This window comes from Populus euphratica, unplaced genomic scaffold, assembly GCF_000495115.2.
Source record: "Populus euphratica unplaced genomic scaffold, PopEup_1.0 scaffold73.1, whole genome shotgun sequence".
NCBI lineage: Eukaryota > Viridiplantae > Streptophyta > Magnoliopsida > Malpighiales > Salicaceae > Populus > Populus euphratica.
The window spans coordinates 577,896-596,019 of NW_011499895.1; the positions used below are offsets into that span (position 1 = coordinate 577,896).

Sequence of the window (18,124 nt, forward strand, 5' to 3'; positions counted from 1 at the left end):
TGTGTTAGGAAGTCCTATGAAATAAAACAAAGAACAACAAAATAATCTCAAGTCTCCTTGCTACCATATACATTCCATAATGGAGCAAAACTCCCCATTTATTTTTCTTGAAGGCTATATCAAAGTTTTATGCTCCAAACTAGTTAGGATACTTTGTTTTTAATTGTTGGGATTTTCTTTCTTAAATTGAATCATCTTAGTCTCCTTGATGTGTTAGGAAGTCCTATGAAATAAAACAAAGAACAACAAAATAATCTCAAGTCTCCTTGCTACCATATACATTCCATAATGGATATGGAATCCTTGCAAACTATAGATAGTAATTATTGTCATAAATGTCTCCTTATCTAACATGAAATCCTTATAGAATAGATAAGTCAATAGCTTCATCACATGTTTACAATAGCATTAAGAAATCCTTGTATCGACTGGAATCTATAATACACAACGAAACAATATTTCTTTATTTTTTATATATTTTTGATAGATTTTAATTTTATTTTCAAATACATCATTCTCTATTGTTCAAATGAATTAGCAGGCCTAACATGTATCTTAGGAACAATATTTCTTTATTTTTTATATATTTTAATTTTATTTTCAAATACATTGTTCTCTATTGTTCAAATGAATTAGCAGACCTAACATGTATCTTAGAAAAGGTATGTATATCTACTTTCCAACTCAATTGGAATATAAGCATAATTACTTCCTTAACTATAGATATAGTCCAAGTAGTATACTAAGGTATAGACAGATGAATTTGACAAAATTTATCTAAAAAATTTAACCATTTAAAATAATCCTTTTCTAAACCCCGAATGTCGATTTTAAGACCCTAAATGAATATTTTGTTATCTACATGTTTAGTTTTTTGTATGTCTATATTTTTATGTGTGGACTTGATTTATATATTTATCTGGGTTTAAATATTTTTAGTAACAATATTTTAAGAAAGTTGAATAAAAAATAAATTTTAATTTTTTAAATATATTTTATTAATATGAACTTATTCACGAGTGAAATATAATAATTCAACATGACCTAATTAAAGAAATTTTTACCATATATTATTAAAAAAATCAAATTGTACCAACAAAAATACACCATGATTCACATGTGTCTAGAAGTTGGTGGGACCAATTGACTCAATTACTCTCTTTATTAAAAAAAAAAATTCATTATCAATATCAATTAAAATATCAACATAAATGGATGGATGCCAGGAAAGATGAGGGAAGGGGAAAAAATAATAATAATGGGAGGGGTGGTTTACAAAACCTAAAAAAGTTCAAAAAGAAAATAACAGGAAATGGCACTGCCACCGTGGTTTTCATGGTCAAGGGAAATACAAGATTGGTCGTAGTTTTAAGGTCTCTCCCAACTAAGTCATCCTTCACACGTTGTAGCTCTCTCTCATTCTGTTTCATGATAGAAGTACGACTTCTCCAGCCAGGTTTACTTCTTACTTTCTATCTATTTTTTAACGTCATAATTACGTATTAGTATCTGGATTTCTTGTTTCTTTTCTTGGCTGTTCTTTATATTTCTTAGTGTCATTTTCTTGCTTCTTGTATTGTTTATGTTAATTGGATTTGGCATGGAAGCAATTTTATGAAGTTTTGGATTGTGAATTGCTGTCCCTTTAACGGTAAAAACTTTGAGATTCTGTCTGGCCTCTAAGAAACAAAGGGAAAGTCTATGGAGAATCTTAAGGCTGTGTTTTGCTACGTTGTGAACTCTCAAGAATTCTCATGAACAACCTTTTTTCTCTGGGCTGTGGTAAAATTAGCCCTTGATGATACTTGATATATTAACAAAAAAATGAATTTTGGTTAAAGAGAAGTGCTAAAAGAAAACTTCTGAAGCTAATCTTTGGCTAAAGAAGATTATGGCTGATCTTGAATATCTGTTTCTATTAAAGATCTCTGAATATGAATGGGCTGCTCTTAAAATTACTAAGATTTTATCACTGTGAGCTGAGGCTTTTTATGTGATATGGTCTCTTGTTATTCCGCAGAGTCTGATCTCTTAAGCAGTTTTGAGGTTTAACCTTGCATTTGTTTTTAGTATGAATAGAACACGTGATGGCGTTGTTCATTTGTTTGAGTTATTTAGTCTTGGAAGGAAGGCAGGGCTGTACTGATGCTTGGGCATAAACTACCTAGCATTTAGTTTTATAACTACACAGTTTTATGCATATTAATCTTGCCTTGCTACTGCCGGTGATTTTGAGGCTCTAAGAACATACTTATTACCTCTTCTACTAGTGCCGGTGATTTTGAGGCTCTAAGAACATCATACTTATTACCTCTTCTACTCGCTCACATTTTGGTGAATGTGGAGATCTCTTCCTCAATGTTTGCACAGTTCCTTTGACTATTTGTGATTTTATTTTTATAACGGAGTGTCTTTCAATGGTAGATTCTCTTGTATCATTTATGAGATCAAGTATTGTCTTACTATCAAGAGGTCTTACTACTGCATTATTGAGGATGGATTCTGTTAAGCTTGTTCCTCTAGATTGATTTATTCATCGGGGCTGGCTTTTCTGAACTGGAATACTTTCTGCAACTGCTTCTAATTGGCCTGCACTGGGAGAGAAAGATGGTGTTTAACCCCTAGAAGACTCATACACACAATGGCACGCACACATTTCACTGACTTCTAACAGAATTTTGTACATAGGCACAGCCTTTTCGAAGAATATATTTGATTCTAGTGCCTTTGTTTTTTATTATGTTTCCCATGTTCCTTGATTATTATCAGAAACAACTATGGAGGAGGGATCATCAAAACCTTCAAATTCATTGTGGGGCAAAATTCGCAACTTGAAGCGCGTTACTATGGAAGGATACAAAAGAAAGCCAATCTCGCACTGGATTCTTCTGGCTTTGAGCATCGTGGCCATGCTTGTGGCTTTTCCTGCATCAAGCCTTCTCACACGGGTCTACTATTCGAATGGGGGTGCAAGCAAGTGGATTATTTCATGGGTGGCAGTTGCTGGGTGGCCTTTAACTGCTTTAATTTTGTTTCCTTCTTACTTCTTTCTTGATAGTTCTCCCACTCCTCTGACCTTCAAACTCCTTGTTTCTTATATTGTGCTGGGTTTCTTAAGTGCTGCGGACAATCTCATGTATGCATATGCCTACGCATACCTCCCAGCATCAACTGCAGCTCTTCTGGCTTCATCATCCCTAGCGTTTTCTGCTCTATGTGGATATTTTATTGTGCACAACAAACTGAATGCTTCAATGGTAAATGCTATTGTCATAATTACTGCTGCCATGGCAATAATTGCATTAGATTCGGATTCAGACAGGTACGATTATGTTACTGATCACCAATATACCATGGGTTTTATATGGGATATTTTGGGATCCGCTCTTCATGGCCTCATCTTTGCTCTCTCGGAGCTAGTTTTCGTTAAGTTGATGGGAAGAAGATCCTTCCATGTTGTGTTGGAGCAGCAGGTCATGGTTTCTTTCTTTGGTTTTGTATTTACCGCCATTGGGGTTATTTTAAACAATGATTTTGAAGGGATGGCATCCGAGGCTAGATCATTCAAGGGAGGTAAATCTTCGTATATCCTGGTTCTTGTATGGGGTGCCATTACTTTTCAGCTGGGGGTATTGGGAGGAACTGCTGTGCTCTATTTGGCTTCCACTGTGATGGCCGGTGTTCTAAATGCAATAAGGGTACCAATCACAGCTATTGCTGCTGTTATTTTGCTCCAAGATCCCATGAGTGGTTTCAAGATTCTTTCCTTATTAATCACATTTTGGGGATTTACTTCTTACATATATGGAAATTCCTCAGCTAGTAATGAAGACTCCCTGTCATAATTTCTTGGTAAGCTCCCATTATATATATATATATATATAAGTGTTCCAGTCAGCTTCTGCATATCTTGACTAATCTTACAAGTTTTGAAGTTGACAATCATGTAAGTCTAATAACCCTGAAATTTACAAGACTTGAAATTTACAAGACTTGAATTAATGACCTTTAAAAAACAAACCTAAAACTTGATTAGTTGAGCTACTTTAGGGTTTTTATTTTTTGTTCTTGCTATATAGCCTAGATTATGTTTCTGCATTACATGTACACTATGTTATTGCTTTGCAAGTTGTATGGCACATTCAGAAATGTGTAGAATAATTACATAAAATTTCTAAAGAAAGATTTACATAAATTGACGCTACTAAAGTGGTATTTTCCTCCTTCACAGATTATATTAGATTGGAGTAGCCAACCTTTTTGTAAACTTTATATCTATCTGATAACATTATTGCCAGTGATAAAAGAAAAGCTTTACTTGTCTGTTTAGAGGAGTTATTAGGGTGGTTGTCACAGAACTAAGGCCGGCATCAAATATTTGCAGGGAACAGAAATGGTTGAAAAATAAACACAGTACTGTGTGTAAATCGTTAGCCTGAAGAACGGACACTTACTCTTTGCACCCAAGGGAAAACAATTTAAAAAGTTGGATTAGGCGTTTAACACATGAAGATGGTAAATTGCTCTATCCAAAATCCTGGACATAAAAACAGAAGCTTGGTAATGAAGCATTGTACAATAAACATCATGTTAGGGATTCACCATAACTTACGCAACCATACTCTTCAACCCTCATTGCCATAGGCCATGGCCATCCATTGTCATCCAGAAGGTCTATCAGGGCCATAATTGAAACTTGCAAGGCATTTTACATCGTTTGCATAATGATGTTCAATAAACTTACGGGGGAATTTTGACATCCTCCATTCTCTGGCCTACATTGCAAATCCATTTTGAGCGCTTATCATTTGCATGCACTTCGCCACACGATGACACAACCACGCACTAGGATTATATGACCAAATAAAAATGCACAAGTTGGTCGATGGTCCTGGAAAACAAAAACCTGACCAGACCAAACTGCTCCTCTCCCATGGCAGACATGACAGACACCACAAGGTCCTTCCCTTCGCCAAATCCATCTTTAATCTATACACACGAAATAACAAACACAAAATTTCAGTTTTTGGGAAGAAAACCAGCTAGAGCCTATAGGAACAGAGAAAGCTCAATAAATAATAATGTACAACCAAGCCAAGCACCAAACATGCTTCAGAAAAGAGAATGCATGTAAAATACCTGGGTAAGTAGATTGTCATCAGTGGGAAGCCTCAGATCATCCTTGGTATTTCCATTTTCAGTCAAAAGACTCACCTACATGATGTTAAACATCAATTAGTTAAGTAGCTATGTTTAAAAGAACAAAACTGAAAAGAGAGACAACTGGCTCAATTGGAAACATTTGCTTTTGCCATTTTCTCCTGCCTAGGGCTCTACAGTCTTCCTTGAAGGATGGTATTATTCAATATGCATCCAAACAATGGTTGATATTAATACTTCGACTTTTGAATTCTGCTGTTTATGCTCCCATTTTAGTTGAATATACACCAGAGCGCCCTAGGGACTCATGTAATTTAGCACTACACATCAGATTTTAAATTCCAAGTCTTTTATACATGTAGATGAAACCATCAATTTAAAATTATTCATAGCAAACATGCATGCAAGAGATTATAGTTGAAGGTTGCCAACTTGCCCCAAGCCAGTCTAGTAATCAGGCACAAACACAGAATTCACCCAGACAAACATTGGAAGGTAAACAAACTTACAAAACCATCTTCAGAGATATCAATCAATTGATAATCAACACGATTAACATGGGGAACCTGTCAAAGCAGAAATTTATCAAAATGAGACCAAAAGGACTTGTGTAAGAAGAAAAAAGCATGTATGAAATGTAAGATTAACAAGAGTATTACATCACAGTTGTGAGATGAAGGAACAATATCTTCAAGCTTTTTCCCATTAAATATATCAATCCCCACAAAGTGGCACTTAGCATGTCCATGCTTTCCTGTCTTTGAGGTGGAAACCTCAACAACCTGTTTTTTTTTAGAACGCAAAATGTAAATGTTAAGAAATGAAAAGGAAACACGAACTGTGAAGATTGAAACATTGACACCATTAAGGAATCACAATATACCAAATACAAAAACTTCCAATACAGTATCACCTCTTTCAAGAAAGTTTCTCATAATATGATACAAAAGCCATCTTATAAACTGAGCCCACCATAGCCCTACCGTTTTTGGGTTGTTCTATTCTAGCTAAGGTGTGTGATGGTTTCAGTTATGATGGGGTTTAGTAAGTAAAATATTCTATGAAAACCAAGGTTAAGCAGAATGTGAAAATAAAGTGGGGTTGATAGAAGCTAATCATCATCAGAGCACTTTGCTCCACAACTTCAAAGTTGAATACAGCTGTGCACATGCAAGCTTGCTTTAGCATGAACAGGACACAACACCTTATAGCTACTTATATACGTGCTGCCATCTGAACCAACCAAAGAGAGCACCATAACCTATCTAAATAATCCTCCAATACACAACTATTGACATTGATACTTCTAGTGAAATTTGCAGACGTGCAAGCTACTAATGCAGCACAATTTTGCAGAGCTGCAATGTCCTGCATCTGTCCAGCATGACATTTAATCCATGTTTGGCCATGATGAAGAACAGCTATGATTACTGGAACAATGAAAATTCCAATCAACACTTGTTTCAGTGCTGGTTCAGCCGAAGACCTCATCGAAGCACTTATACATGCTTATGAGGTTTTTTAGGAATTTCATCTTCTAGTGTTACATAGAATACTGCAAGTTTTTCTTCAACCAAACTCCAAAAATATGGGGATTGTCTCTAGAGATTTTGCAAATATGAGAACTGAAAAAATGGAGAAAGCAACAGAAATAATAAACCCTACTTTAATAAGCTGAAATTATACTTGCATGCCTCAAAGTTTCTGTCGATGTTGAGGTACAAAAGCTCCTATACTATTTTTTTCCATGAGGGAATTGGATTACTTGCATCCATAATTTTTTAGATACTAGTATCATTACTTTTATGAAAAAGTCTCTATGTTTCCAGCTAATCTGTAGTACATAAACACAAAAAAGACACTCAAATGGCTGCACCCTATCAAATTCATTAGAAGGCATGGCAAGATGGAGCAAAATTACTTCCTGCCATCTTTGGGATAACTGTCTATTTTCTTTTGGTTGTTACATTGCGAGGAGTCTCAGGTACTAAAGTCACAAAAGCAAGGGGGACTTGAAGGCATCACACACGTGCACCCTGTGAAAGCTCTAAACTTTCTAAACTTTTGATACGATAATTCCCACTGTCTGAAATCTTGACATGGAAAGATTTCTAAGCTTTAAATACGATAGTTCCCAATCCGAAATCTTGACACAAATAGCACATAAAGACATCAACGTTTAAATCTACCATTAAAATGCACAAACACACATAACAAAGCAAACAGACATGCTTGAAAAATTGAAAGCTTTTCGATACATAAAACCCCACCTAGAAAATAACAAATCTCAGGGTACGCCATCAACACCAAAATCAAAGTCAACTTTTTTGTAACATACCCACACAGATTTAATTAATTCTCAATACATCCAAACATTAAATTTGCTAGAAATAACTTCTTTAAAATTGAACTTTACAAAAAACGATAATCAAATTAAAAAGAACACACGAGATCTGGTAAAATCAACAAAAAACCAGATGGAAATCCGTAACAAGAAACAAAGAAAACGATAATCAAATTAAAAAGAACACACAAGAGATCTGGTAAAAACAACAAAAAAACAGATAGAAATCCGTAACAAGAAACAAAAAAAAAAAACAAAAAACAGAGATAGACCTTGCAAGGGCGGTTCTTAATGACTATGTAACCATTCTTGCGGATGGTACCAGCTTGCTGAGGGTAAGTCTTGGAGGCTCCTGCATCAGCCTTGGATTCAAAGTGGTGCTCCTCGTCCGACATGATGGTTTAGTTAGGCTTGGATCGATTCTCTCTCAAGCAGAAAAAGGAAGAACAAGTGAAAGAGGACGATGACTCTGAAGACACAAGAGGACACCCACACTTCTATTTCATGCCTTCCTTGATATAGATAGAGAAAGACATTGAGTCTGAGGCACCCACTTCTTCTTAAACCCAATCTTGGCCGTTGGATTTTTCCTTGGGTTTAGATTAAGCTCAAGCATTTATTTTATTTTCTAATTTTGTATTTAAAAAAAAAAAAACAGGAAGAAGAAGATAAGTGTCTTTACCGTGGAGTCCCGCTTTTGTTGTTATTCCCTTGTTACCATCTCTTATTTAAATTTCAAGGATAATCGAAAAAAATCTAAAATAACTTATTTTGAATTTGAATACTTGAAAACTGAGTCATATTTTAAGAGATTTAATTATGATTGCATTTTGAGCATAGCAATGATTTTGTAAATCGGTAGATGCACATTATTCACGGTAGAAGTATTAAAAAAATAATTTTTTAAAATATTTTTTATTTTGAAATGTATTAAAATATTTTTTTTAAATTTAAAAAATTTATTTTTAATTTTAGGACATCAAAATAATTTAGAAATATAAAAAATTAATTTAGAATAAAAAATTCAAAATTTATTAAAATTCTAGTACAAAGATAGTCTCAAGTTGTGATTGATTGCCTCTTGAAAAAATTCAATTTTATTGATTTACTTATAAGTATTATGCCTTTTAAAACTTTCATTTACGAAGGTAAAAAAACAATTAACTATTTCTAATTTAATCAATCACAACATTTACAAGGGTCAAAAAACTTTCATAAGGTAAAAAAAACAATCACAACATTTTGTTTCTAATTTAATCATAAATTAACTATTTCTATTTTTAGTTATTATTATAAATTTTTATTCTTATTACTGACTGATGAACTATACACTTGATGAAGAACCTGAAAAAAAAAAAATCACTGGTAGCCATATTTTGTTCTTTACAGTTTACAGATATCAAGCCTTATTGGAGATCTTAAAAAAGATATAGAAAATAGAAGAATTGAAAGAGTTTAAATTTAAAATTAAAATTAAAAATAACATAAAAGATGTGGGAAAACAAAGTTTTCTCAAACATAAAATACTATGAATTACATTTTTTTTCTTTTTTTTCATTTTGAAATTTTTTTATAATCATCAAAATCTTTATTTTTAATTTTCATGGTTTGATACGGTGTTGATAATTTATTTTGATTTACTTTTTCATAGCTACTAGGATCTCAAAAAAACTCGAACATCATATTGATGCTTGATTTCATAAAAAAAATTAGATATTATTATTTTAAAAAATTAAAAATCAAAATTAAAACAAATAAAAAATAGTGGCCATTTTGTTTTTTAAAAAACTATTGTGTCAACTTTGGTCTTCTTCTTTTTTGCCATTGGTCATCAAATTTTTTTTTTTTAATTTTATCTTTTGATGTTATATTGATTGGAATGTGTGGATTTCAATCTACTCTGTATGTAGTTATTTTGATGTCAAACTAAATCTAATTTATTTTTTGAAAATAAAAATGAGGAAGCCAAAATTGAAATAAAGAAAAAATGAGAGTCTTTTTTTTAAAATAAAAATTGGTGTTGGTGCCTTTTTATAGCTTAGCTTTATAATTTTTTAAAAATCTTTTTTTATCTCTTTAGTTTGGTTCACCTTCTAGTTATTGGGCTTTGAAGAAAAGAAAGAGAATCATTAAAAAAAAATGACAAAAGACATAAAAAGATTTTGGTTATGAGTTCTTGGAAGGTTTTTTTGGTTTTTTTAAGGTGATTTATGAGGCTGTAAAGGTATTTAAATTCTTTTTTATATGTTTTAAGTTAAAAATAAGTTGAAAATAGATTTTTATATCAAAAAAAATATAGATCTTGTTTCTTCAGCTATCATAATGGTTGAAATTTAAAAAATATTAGACGATATGTTGTTTTTCTTTTTAAAAATAAAATAAATGGGAAGAGTGATTAATTTTTTTAAAAAAATAAGCCCTCGTATAGGCCATTTCTAGATGAACAAGTCTAGTAATGCTTGATCTTTTTCTCTTTTTTTTTACCTTTCTTTTCTAAGAAAAACATGCTTTTATAATTTTTTTAAAATAGTTTTTTAATTTATTTTTAAATTAATACCCCCTTCTCTCAAATTTTTTTATTTTTTGTATTTATTTTTTAAAATAGTGATTTTTTATTATTTTGTTTGTATTTAATTTTTGAAGCAATTATTTTAATTCATCTATGATTTTTTATATATATTTTATATAATTGAAATTTATTTTTAAAGATAAAAAATATTTATTTTTGAATGGTATTTCTAATGAGTGCAACCTTGTGATATTTTGTTTTCCTTTGATTTTATTTAATCAATTCTATATGTATGTTTATTTCTATTATCATTTGATTACATAAAAAAATTAATTTAATAAACAAAGTAATTGAATATAATTTGGTAAATATACCATGTTACAAGATTAAATATTTTGATCTATATTTGCCTCTTGACTTTTCCAGATATGTATTTAGTTATCACTAATAACTTTTTCTTTATTTATTAATACAATGAGTTCTTAATTTATTTAATTAGATGTATGTATTAACTTTTTTTTATGCATACTTGATATTTTATATATATAAAAAAACATTTTGAAAAATCCAACATGTTTAATTTTTTATAAAAAAAAAATATCCGATTCATAATAGATTGTGAGTTAAATAACTAATATTTATTGATTTTCAAAAGGGAAACGGGAGAGCCCAGGGGTGTATTAGAAGTCTAACTTAATTTCATAAGATTGTTGAAAAAGTAACACATGTTGGAAAAGTATTAGTAAAATAACATAGTTAAAACATAACTGATGTTGAAAATAGTGATTGAACATGACAGTTATTGGAAATAGCAGTTGAACACAACTATTATTAAGAATAATAGTTTTTTCAAAAACCATATCCCTCTTTATAAAACTAACATGTATAAAAAAACAACTCAAAATTTATGAAGATTCAAAATAGGTCATTAGAACATACCAAAGCTTTATTTTTGACACATTCAGTATTATTAGAAAGATCTCAATAATATAATTTTAACAATACCTTGAAATACTACTAAACGTGATTATAATTTATTAGTGATTTTATTTAGAATTAATGTAAAATTAATTATGATCTTATTTGATATTCTTTTTAGGCATAGTTAGAATCGTTTTGTCAAGATATTTGTGATATTTGTAACAGTACTGAGTATAAAAAAAATAAAATCTTGATATATTTTGAGTGATATATTTTTTCTTTCTTTGCTTTTTCTTTTCTTATTTTTCTCTCCTACCACGTCATCTTATTTCCTATTTCTTTTTTAACCAATAGATCTTAAATCTTATTTTTTAGCAATTACATCTTTATAAAAATTTTGGTTAATCTTTGTTGTGGTTAATTAATTTGCAAAAAAAAGATGTTTTGAAATATTCACTAAACAACCTTAATTTCAAATAGTGGTCATGTAGAAAAATATATTTTGAGATGTAGCCACTATTATAAATAGCAATAAAAAAGATATTAAAACAGGATTGTGTTTAGTTATTTTTCAAATATTTTCTCAATCCATGTTATTGTCCCCAAACTTTTAGCAAATTATACTATTTTTTATAAAAAAAAAATCCAAAGCGGAGGCCCTTCTATTTTCTTGACTTTTTTGGTGTTTGACTTATTAATTCCTGATTTTCTTCTCTTTTTTTTTCTTCATGTTATAACTTTCCTTTTCTCTTATGTTTTTGCTAATTTTCTTTTCAAACTTTTCTCTTAACTTGGATGGGATGCTTTGCCAGCTTTTGTTTTCCTTTTTCAATCGCATCATTCGAATATATTTTATAGCAAGATTATCTTCTTTTGGATATTCAAATCCTATTGGAGCATATTTTCTTTCCTTAATTTTATTTTCCACGTGTATTTTTATGAAGCAACATTTGATACTCAAGGTAAAGATGCTTGGGGTCCTCCATGGAATATATTCTTGAAATACTCATCCTTCATCCTTGTAATTAGAGCATCTTCAGAGATGCTATTTAGAGGACTCGTAGAAAAAAAACTGAAAAAATATAGACTTTAAAAATAATTAAAGGAAAAAAAACTAATAAAAAAACTTTTAAAATGAATAATATTTTGATATTTTTATAAGATAGGTAGAAATAACATTTTTGTAAGAAAAATACTAAATTAATATTTTATTTAGCTTTCCTATTAAAACATGAAAAAAAGAGTAAAGAAAAGTCAAAATATCTATATATTTTTTCGCTCTCCATTGACTGGGAGTTGCTCTTACTTTCTCTTTTTTTTTTTTTTTTTATTTTTATTTTGATGCTAAAAATACAAAGGATAATTACAAAAAAAAAAATCACTACTTTTTTATTAAAAAACAATAAATTTAAAAAAAAAATTTATAACATTAAATCATGTTTGTGAAAAACCAGTCATTGCCTATCTTAAAAATCACTTTCCAAGTCATATACTCTTAAAAATATAAAGGATAATTACTTTAAAAAAACTTCATATAGTTTACAATTTTATCATTATTATTTAAAAAATTATGTTTTATATAATGAGGATTATATGTTCGTAGCACTTTATATCCTCAAGTAAAAAAATCAATTAAAATATTTAATTATTCATAATATTGTTATTATATTTTGTTTAATAACAAAAAAATTATTGCAATATTAATGCTACAACTTTGTTATCAAATTTATAATTACTATTTTGTTATCAAACTAATATTATAACATTATCAAATATTAAAAAATAGCTAAAACTTTCAAAATGATACTTCATCAAGTGTTTGGCCCGTGATACAAAATTAACCCCAATTTCATGAGATTCATTGGGATTTTAGATTCCACATAATCATCTAAAGCCATCTCCTTGCTGGGTAAACCAGCATAAACCCAGAAGATTAAACACAGTAAAAAAAGCATAAAAATCATCCTTAAAGAAAGCATTTTTAAAAACATGCATTAGTTTACTCTTCTGGGTTTATGCTAATCTGTTCTGATTATTCATAGTGGAAGTGTAAAATAGAACTGCGATGAGGGAACTAAGATCGGTGTAAAGGAGCATGAATTCCGATGACAACAAGCAACAAAGAAAACGGAAAGGACTCTGCGAACATACAAGCTCTTTCAATTTTGTTCATTCGAGTTCTCTTGTTATATTAACATATTCAACAGTCGTTTTGGTGGCATCGACAACAGGAAAGGAAAGGCGGGCCGGCCCTAGATCTTTGAAACGAGGCAACTTGATTTGGAGGGAAGTAGATTGAGCGTGGATGTGTGCATTCTCTGGAATCCGATTCAAATTTCAAGCTCAGATTTGAGAGAGAAGGTGAACCTGTTGGGTGGGATCCCATTACCCATCATTTTATAGTAGAAAAGGGAAGACAGAATGGACCATTCTAATTCTTCATTTTCATTGGAGAGTTTTGAAGATAAAAACATTGGAAATTGGATTTTATGAGGTTTTGGGTATAGAAATTACAGTAGGAATTATGGGTTTTTGATTTTTTCAGAAGTGATTGTGCAAGAAAAGATCGAGGGAGAGGAGACGTTTAAGTTTTGATGTTGAATTGGGGAATTTAGGGTTAGGATTTAGAAATTAAGAATGGTATATACAAGGGTAATTTAATCATTTCATTTAATTTTAAAATATTAAAAGAATAGAGACAAAAAAAAAACTATATAAAACTTTTTTGTAATTTTCCCAAACTATAATATTATAGTATTAAAAATTCATAACATTGAGTTTGTTAAATTCAATTTGCATGTTATGAAATGGGAAGAAATTTTATAGTGCTAAAAAAGTAATTAATAATACCAAACTAATTACTTCTTGAATCCATTTTTAATAAATAAATACTTCTTGAATCCATTTTTAATAAATAAAGAAATACAAGTAGGAGAAAGAAATTATAGATAAAGATATTATTAAAAATTTTGGTTGGTCATGAATTTTGTTCCCTCTCTTCTCTTGTATCTTTTTTTTTCTTTAAAGATGGCTTAATAAGTAATTAATCAAAATGTTATTAATTACTCCTTAAGTATTATACAAATTTATTGGAATAGAAAAGAAAATAAAGTTATCAGACCAAAAAAATATAAAGAGAAATTAGTAAGGTTTGGGAATATAGTTATCAGACCTAATGAGTTAATCCAGGACTCGAGGTTTTAGCTAGGTCTAAAATAGATAAAAATAAAGCTTTTAATTGGCTTAATAATTTTTTATCGATCTATTGGGTTAACTTATAATTCATCAAAACTTGATAAAGATTCATTTTTATTTTTTTCATGTTAGCATCTTTGCAACAAAATGAAAAAGGTTGATCTTTTATTTAATTGAGATCTTTAAAAAAAATTTAGATATACTCTCAAAGCATATCTATGAAAAAATTACATAATCAATAAATAACTAGGGTTATAACATATCAATGAACATTTTTATGTAGAATAAAAGGAGGGATAAAAAAAAATATTAATAAAGATAAAAGGTAAGTTTTCGAAAGTATACGTATTGTCTTATGTGCATGAGTGGCAATTAAAGGTTTTTCTCTTGCTCTATCCAATTTTGTACGCGTGAATTTACCTGTTAATATTTTTTATTAGTTACTAACTCGCATCAAAGTTCACTTTATAAACACTAAAATAAGTTTTTATTTTTTTAATGTGAAATTGGAAGCCCATTAATATATATAGTCTATGTTCAAAATAAAAAATATGTGTTTTTTCAATGTGGAATAATAAATCTTTTTTGTTTAAATACTTCAACTATAAAAGAAAAGATAATATTTTTTAATGTGAGATTAAAAGATATTTTAAAATAATTTTTTAAATTTTATTATTTACTACATGCATAGTCTATATTCACATAGATTGTTTTTTAATATTTTTATATGGGATATTAAAACTTTAATTTTTTTTAAAAAAAAATTCCCAGTTTAACCTTAGACTGAAACTGGGTTTGAAAAACCATGTTTGGGGATGATATGTAGTTATGTCAATAAATTAATAAATTAAACTTTATAGTAGAGAGTTGAGTTAGTGTCATCGATAATAATTTTAGACAGGATTTTTTTATAAAAATATCATCACATTTTTAGAAAAAATTGATAAGACAACATATTTTGAAAAAGAATTAGTGAAATAACATGGTTTGTATATGTCGTGATTAGAAATTGTGACATTCAAGCTTGTCTAATTAGAAATATGGTATTTCAAAAAAATTATAAAACAAGTTACACAAATTACAAATCAAAAATAGCATGAAAGGTCATTAAAAATGACTAGAATGATTCATATTTTCCCTTTGGAAATGATAGGTGATTTACTTACTTTGATAATAAAAGTGACGTACTCTGGTTATTATTGATAATCTTTTTGATATTACTCAATTTGTTTTGTTGGAATTTTTTAAATAGTATTAATGAAGTCATGAGCTTTAATGTATCTTTGATCTTTTTCTTTCATTTTCCCTTCTTATTGTAATTTGTGTGGAGAAGAGAAAAAAATAAAGATATATCAAGACATCACATTTACAACTTAAAAATTATTAACAAAAAAAAATCTGATAATAATAAATAAGATTATAAATAATGATCGAAATGAGTCATACTTAAAATTTAATTATTTATAATGCTGTGACTGCGTTTTAATTAAAACGAATCTGCAGCCGTTTGGTAACAAAAAAATACACAGTTTACTGTGTATAGACCCTATATGTTTTTTGCGTTTGTCATGCAGAAAAGAAAAAGCAGCATTTCGCTGTTTTGTGTTTACTGTGCATGCTTGCTAATTGCACTGTTTTGAACATTGCAATTATAGTGTATTAATATACACTATTCATAGGTGAATTGCACTGTTCACGTGAACAGTGCAATTCACTAGTTTTTTTGTTAAGAGTGTAATTTTTTTTAATATTTTAAAAAAGTAGTTTAGATTAAATCATATTCACTCGCATTATGATATTAATAATATTTTTTTAAAAAAATTAATATAAATAAATTTACTCGCACTGTAATATCAAATTTATATCTGATAATATTTTATCTAATTTTATTATACGTATAAAAACTGTAGTTTTTATCGGATGAATTTTATATATAATGAAATTATAAATTGTTTAATATAATAATAAAAATATTTTTATAAAGTATTATTTATTTCATGATGTAATAAGAGTAATTAATTCTACAATATTTAAATTTAAAACCATCAATATTAATATATATTTTTAAATTATTTTATAACCTCAATTTCAAAAGTATTCTTAACTAAACATATTAAACTATTTTTTTTCAATCTTAATTTTAACCACAGTTTTAATCAAACATCTATTTTTTCAAACTAACCTCAATTAAAAATACTTTTTATAAAACAACTTTTTTCAAATTATAATTATAATCACTATCACAATACAAAACACACTCTTACGGTTAAAAACAAGTAAATACTTGCCATATCTGGACGATAAATATGGCCATTCTCCATAATTGTTGATGATTTTTTTAGTTTTGTTGGATTTATTTTATTGAAATATTTTGATGATAGTAATGATATTATAATAGAAACTTTGATATATTTTTGAATTTTTATTTTTATTTTTATTTTTTATCCTATAATATTTTTCAATCATAATATTATTTTATTAATTTTATCTTATATAAAATCATGCTAATAAGTAAAAGTAGGAAAATGATACAATCAAAGTAGGACAACTGCTTAGCGATAAGATCAAAAACCCCTAATCAAATAATTAGTTTTAAAATAAAAAAACTAATTAATTCATTTCTCAAAAAACACGTCACAAGAGGAGTTTTGTACCTAATAACATTTTTTAATTAATTCAGATATGAGTTTTTTTTTATATATAATACAATGAAATAAGACTATTTTATTGTATATTTTAGAATTCATTGAACCTTCCAACTGAATACAGCAAGTTTTGGTAGACTGAATGCTCCTTGAGAAAGAGAGAAAAGGGAATGTGAGCAGCTGGATAATATTCCAAAAAGCAACTTGAACTTTCTTTCAAGAGCAACCGGAGACGGCAACAAGGAAATGTCAAACGATTCACCAGAGGACAAACCGACCAACATAAAGTACCACCCACTTCAATCAATCAACCAAGCAGCTCCAGCTCTCTCTTTTCTCTCCTCCTTTGTCGTTTGAGATCTTCCTGTTTGCTGATGCTATAGACAAACCTTGGCAAAAGCTTCAAGAAAAAGAAAAGAAAAGAAAAAACACCTGGGTGCTTGTACCTTAAAGCTTGGTCTGGGATGTATCAGTTAAAGCTCGAGGGTTTGCTCCTTCTAGGTTTTAGGTTCGCTAACAAAAATCTTTTTTTGGCTCTGAGGCGCGGTGCAAAATATCCTGTGTGAAGGCCAGTTCCATGTCGCGAGGTTTAAAGGAGGTTTGAAAATATAATAATAGTGATTTTTTATTTTAAAATATAAAAAATAATATTTTTTTATTTTTTAAAAATTATTTTTTATATACGTATATTAAAATAATTTAAAAATATCAAAAATATATTAATTTAAAAACAAAAAAATTTAATTTTATAAAAACTCTTTCGAAACACAATCCCAGTTAATTTAGTATGTGAAAGTTAGCTTAAGATAAAAAAAAAAAAAAAGAGAAGAAGAAGAAGAAAAAAACCTTTTAATTAAGGAAATTTAGCAGAGTGGAGACAGTTTGGAACAGGGAGGTTAAGGCTAGCTTTTGAAACCTCCATAGCAGCCAAGGAAGCTAAAGTCCAAAACCTATATAGTTGTTTTTGTGAATTGCTTGGTCTCAAACTATATAAAAAAAAACCGCTCTACATAAAAAGAATTAATCCAATGATTTTGTAAACTACATCCAAAAGGGTGACACTCGACAGCGTGGGTGGGTGGTCTTGTCGTGCTACTGATGATATGACTTCTAGATTATGACACGCATTATATTGGGTAATGTACTAATGATGCGTGGTCGCGCGCGTGTACTGTTAAATTAGACAAAAGTACTAGGAGAAATGAAAACTGAAGGAGGTCTTGTACCCATTTCAAGGCAGCCACCGAAAATAAGTATTGGATTAAAAGGTTTTGTGGATATATTTTAGAGTGTTTTTTTTTGAAATTATATTAAAATAATTTTTTAAAAATATTTCTGACATCAAAATTT

At 29.3% G+C, this 18,124-nt stretch overlaps 2 protein-coding genes across 4 annotated transcripts; one reads left to right on the forward strand and one right to left on the reverse strand.

Annotated features, from left to right (window-relative positions):
* The first annotated feature begins 1,277 nt into the window (after positions 1 to 1,277).
* Positions 1,278 to 4,195, forward strand: PUP5 (purine permease 5). Of its 3 annotated transcripts, XM_011035111.1 has the most exons (4): positions 1,278 to 1,456; positions 2,471 to 2,644; positions 2,770 to 3,869; positions 4,045 to 4,195. In XM_011035111.1, the coding sequence occupies exon 3, from the start codon at positions 2,778 to 2,780 to the stop codon at positions 3,843 to 3,845; it is 1,068 nt and encodes a 355-aa protein (XP_011033413.1). In that variant the 5' UTR covers positions 1,278 to 1,456; positions 2,471 to 2,644; positions 2,770 to 2,777; the 3' UTR covers positions 3,846 to 3,869; positions 4,045 to 4,195. The 3 variants fall into 3 exon arrangements, with proteins under 3 accessions (XP_011033413.1, XP_011033411.1, XP_011033412.1); XM_011035109.1 differs by lacking the exon at positions 2,471 to 2,644 and having other exon boundaries at positions 1,279 to 1,456; XM_011035110.1 differs by lacking the exon at positions 2,471 to 2,644 and having other exon boundaries at positions 1,279 to 1,456; positions 4,059 to 4,195.
* LOC105131912 (eukaryotic translation initiation factor 5A-2) lies at positions 3,785 to 8,041 on the reverse strand. The gene is made up of 6 exons (XM_011035108.1): positions 7,777 to 8,041; positions 5,820 to 5,942; positions 5,670 to 5,726; positions 5,140 to 5,214; positions 4,060 to 4,989; positions 3,785 to 3,871 (listed from the first exon to the last, which is right to left on the reverse strand). The coding sequence occupies exons 1-5, from the start codon at positions 7,897 to 7,899 to the stop codon at positions 4,852 to 4,854; spliced, it is 516 nt and encodes a 171-aa protein (XP_011033410.1). The 5' UTR covers positions 7,900 to 8,041; the 3' UTR covers positions 3,785 to 3,871; positions 4,060 to 4,851.
* Between the last annotated feature and the right edge of the window lie 10,083 nt (positions 8,042 to 18,124).

What these genes read in the sequence shown, in the direction of transcription:
- PUP5 (XM_011035109.1), top strand. Translation starts at nt 1,336, where the DNA reads ATGGTCAAGGGAAATACAAGATTGGTCGTAGTTTTAAGGTCTCTCCCA. An exon ending in AGTACGACTTCTCCAGCCAG is followed by an intron (nt 1,457 to 2,769) that starts GTTTACTTCTTA and finishes GATTATTATCAG; the next exon opens with AAACAACTATGGAGGAGGGA.
- LOC105131912 (XM_011035108.1), bottom strand. Translation starts at nt 7,899, where the DNA reads ATGTCGGACGAGGAGCACCACTTTGAATCCAAGGCTGATGCAGGAGCC. An exon ending in TTAAGAACCGCCCTTGCAAG is followed by an intron (nt 5,943 to 7,776) that starts GTCTATCTCTGT and finishes AAAAAAAAACAG; the next exon opens with GTTGTTGAGGTTTCCACCTC. An exon ending in CTTCATCTCACAACTGTGAT is followed by an intron (nt 5,727 to 5,819) that starts GTAATACTCTTG and finishes CTGCTTTGACAG; the next exon opens with GTTCCCCATGTTAATCGTGT.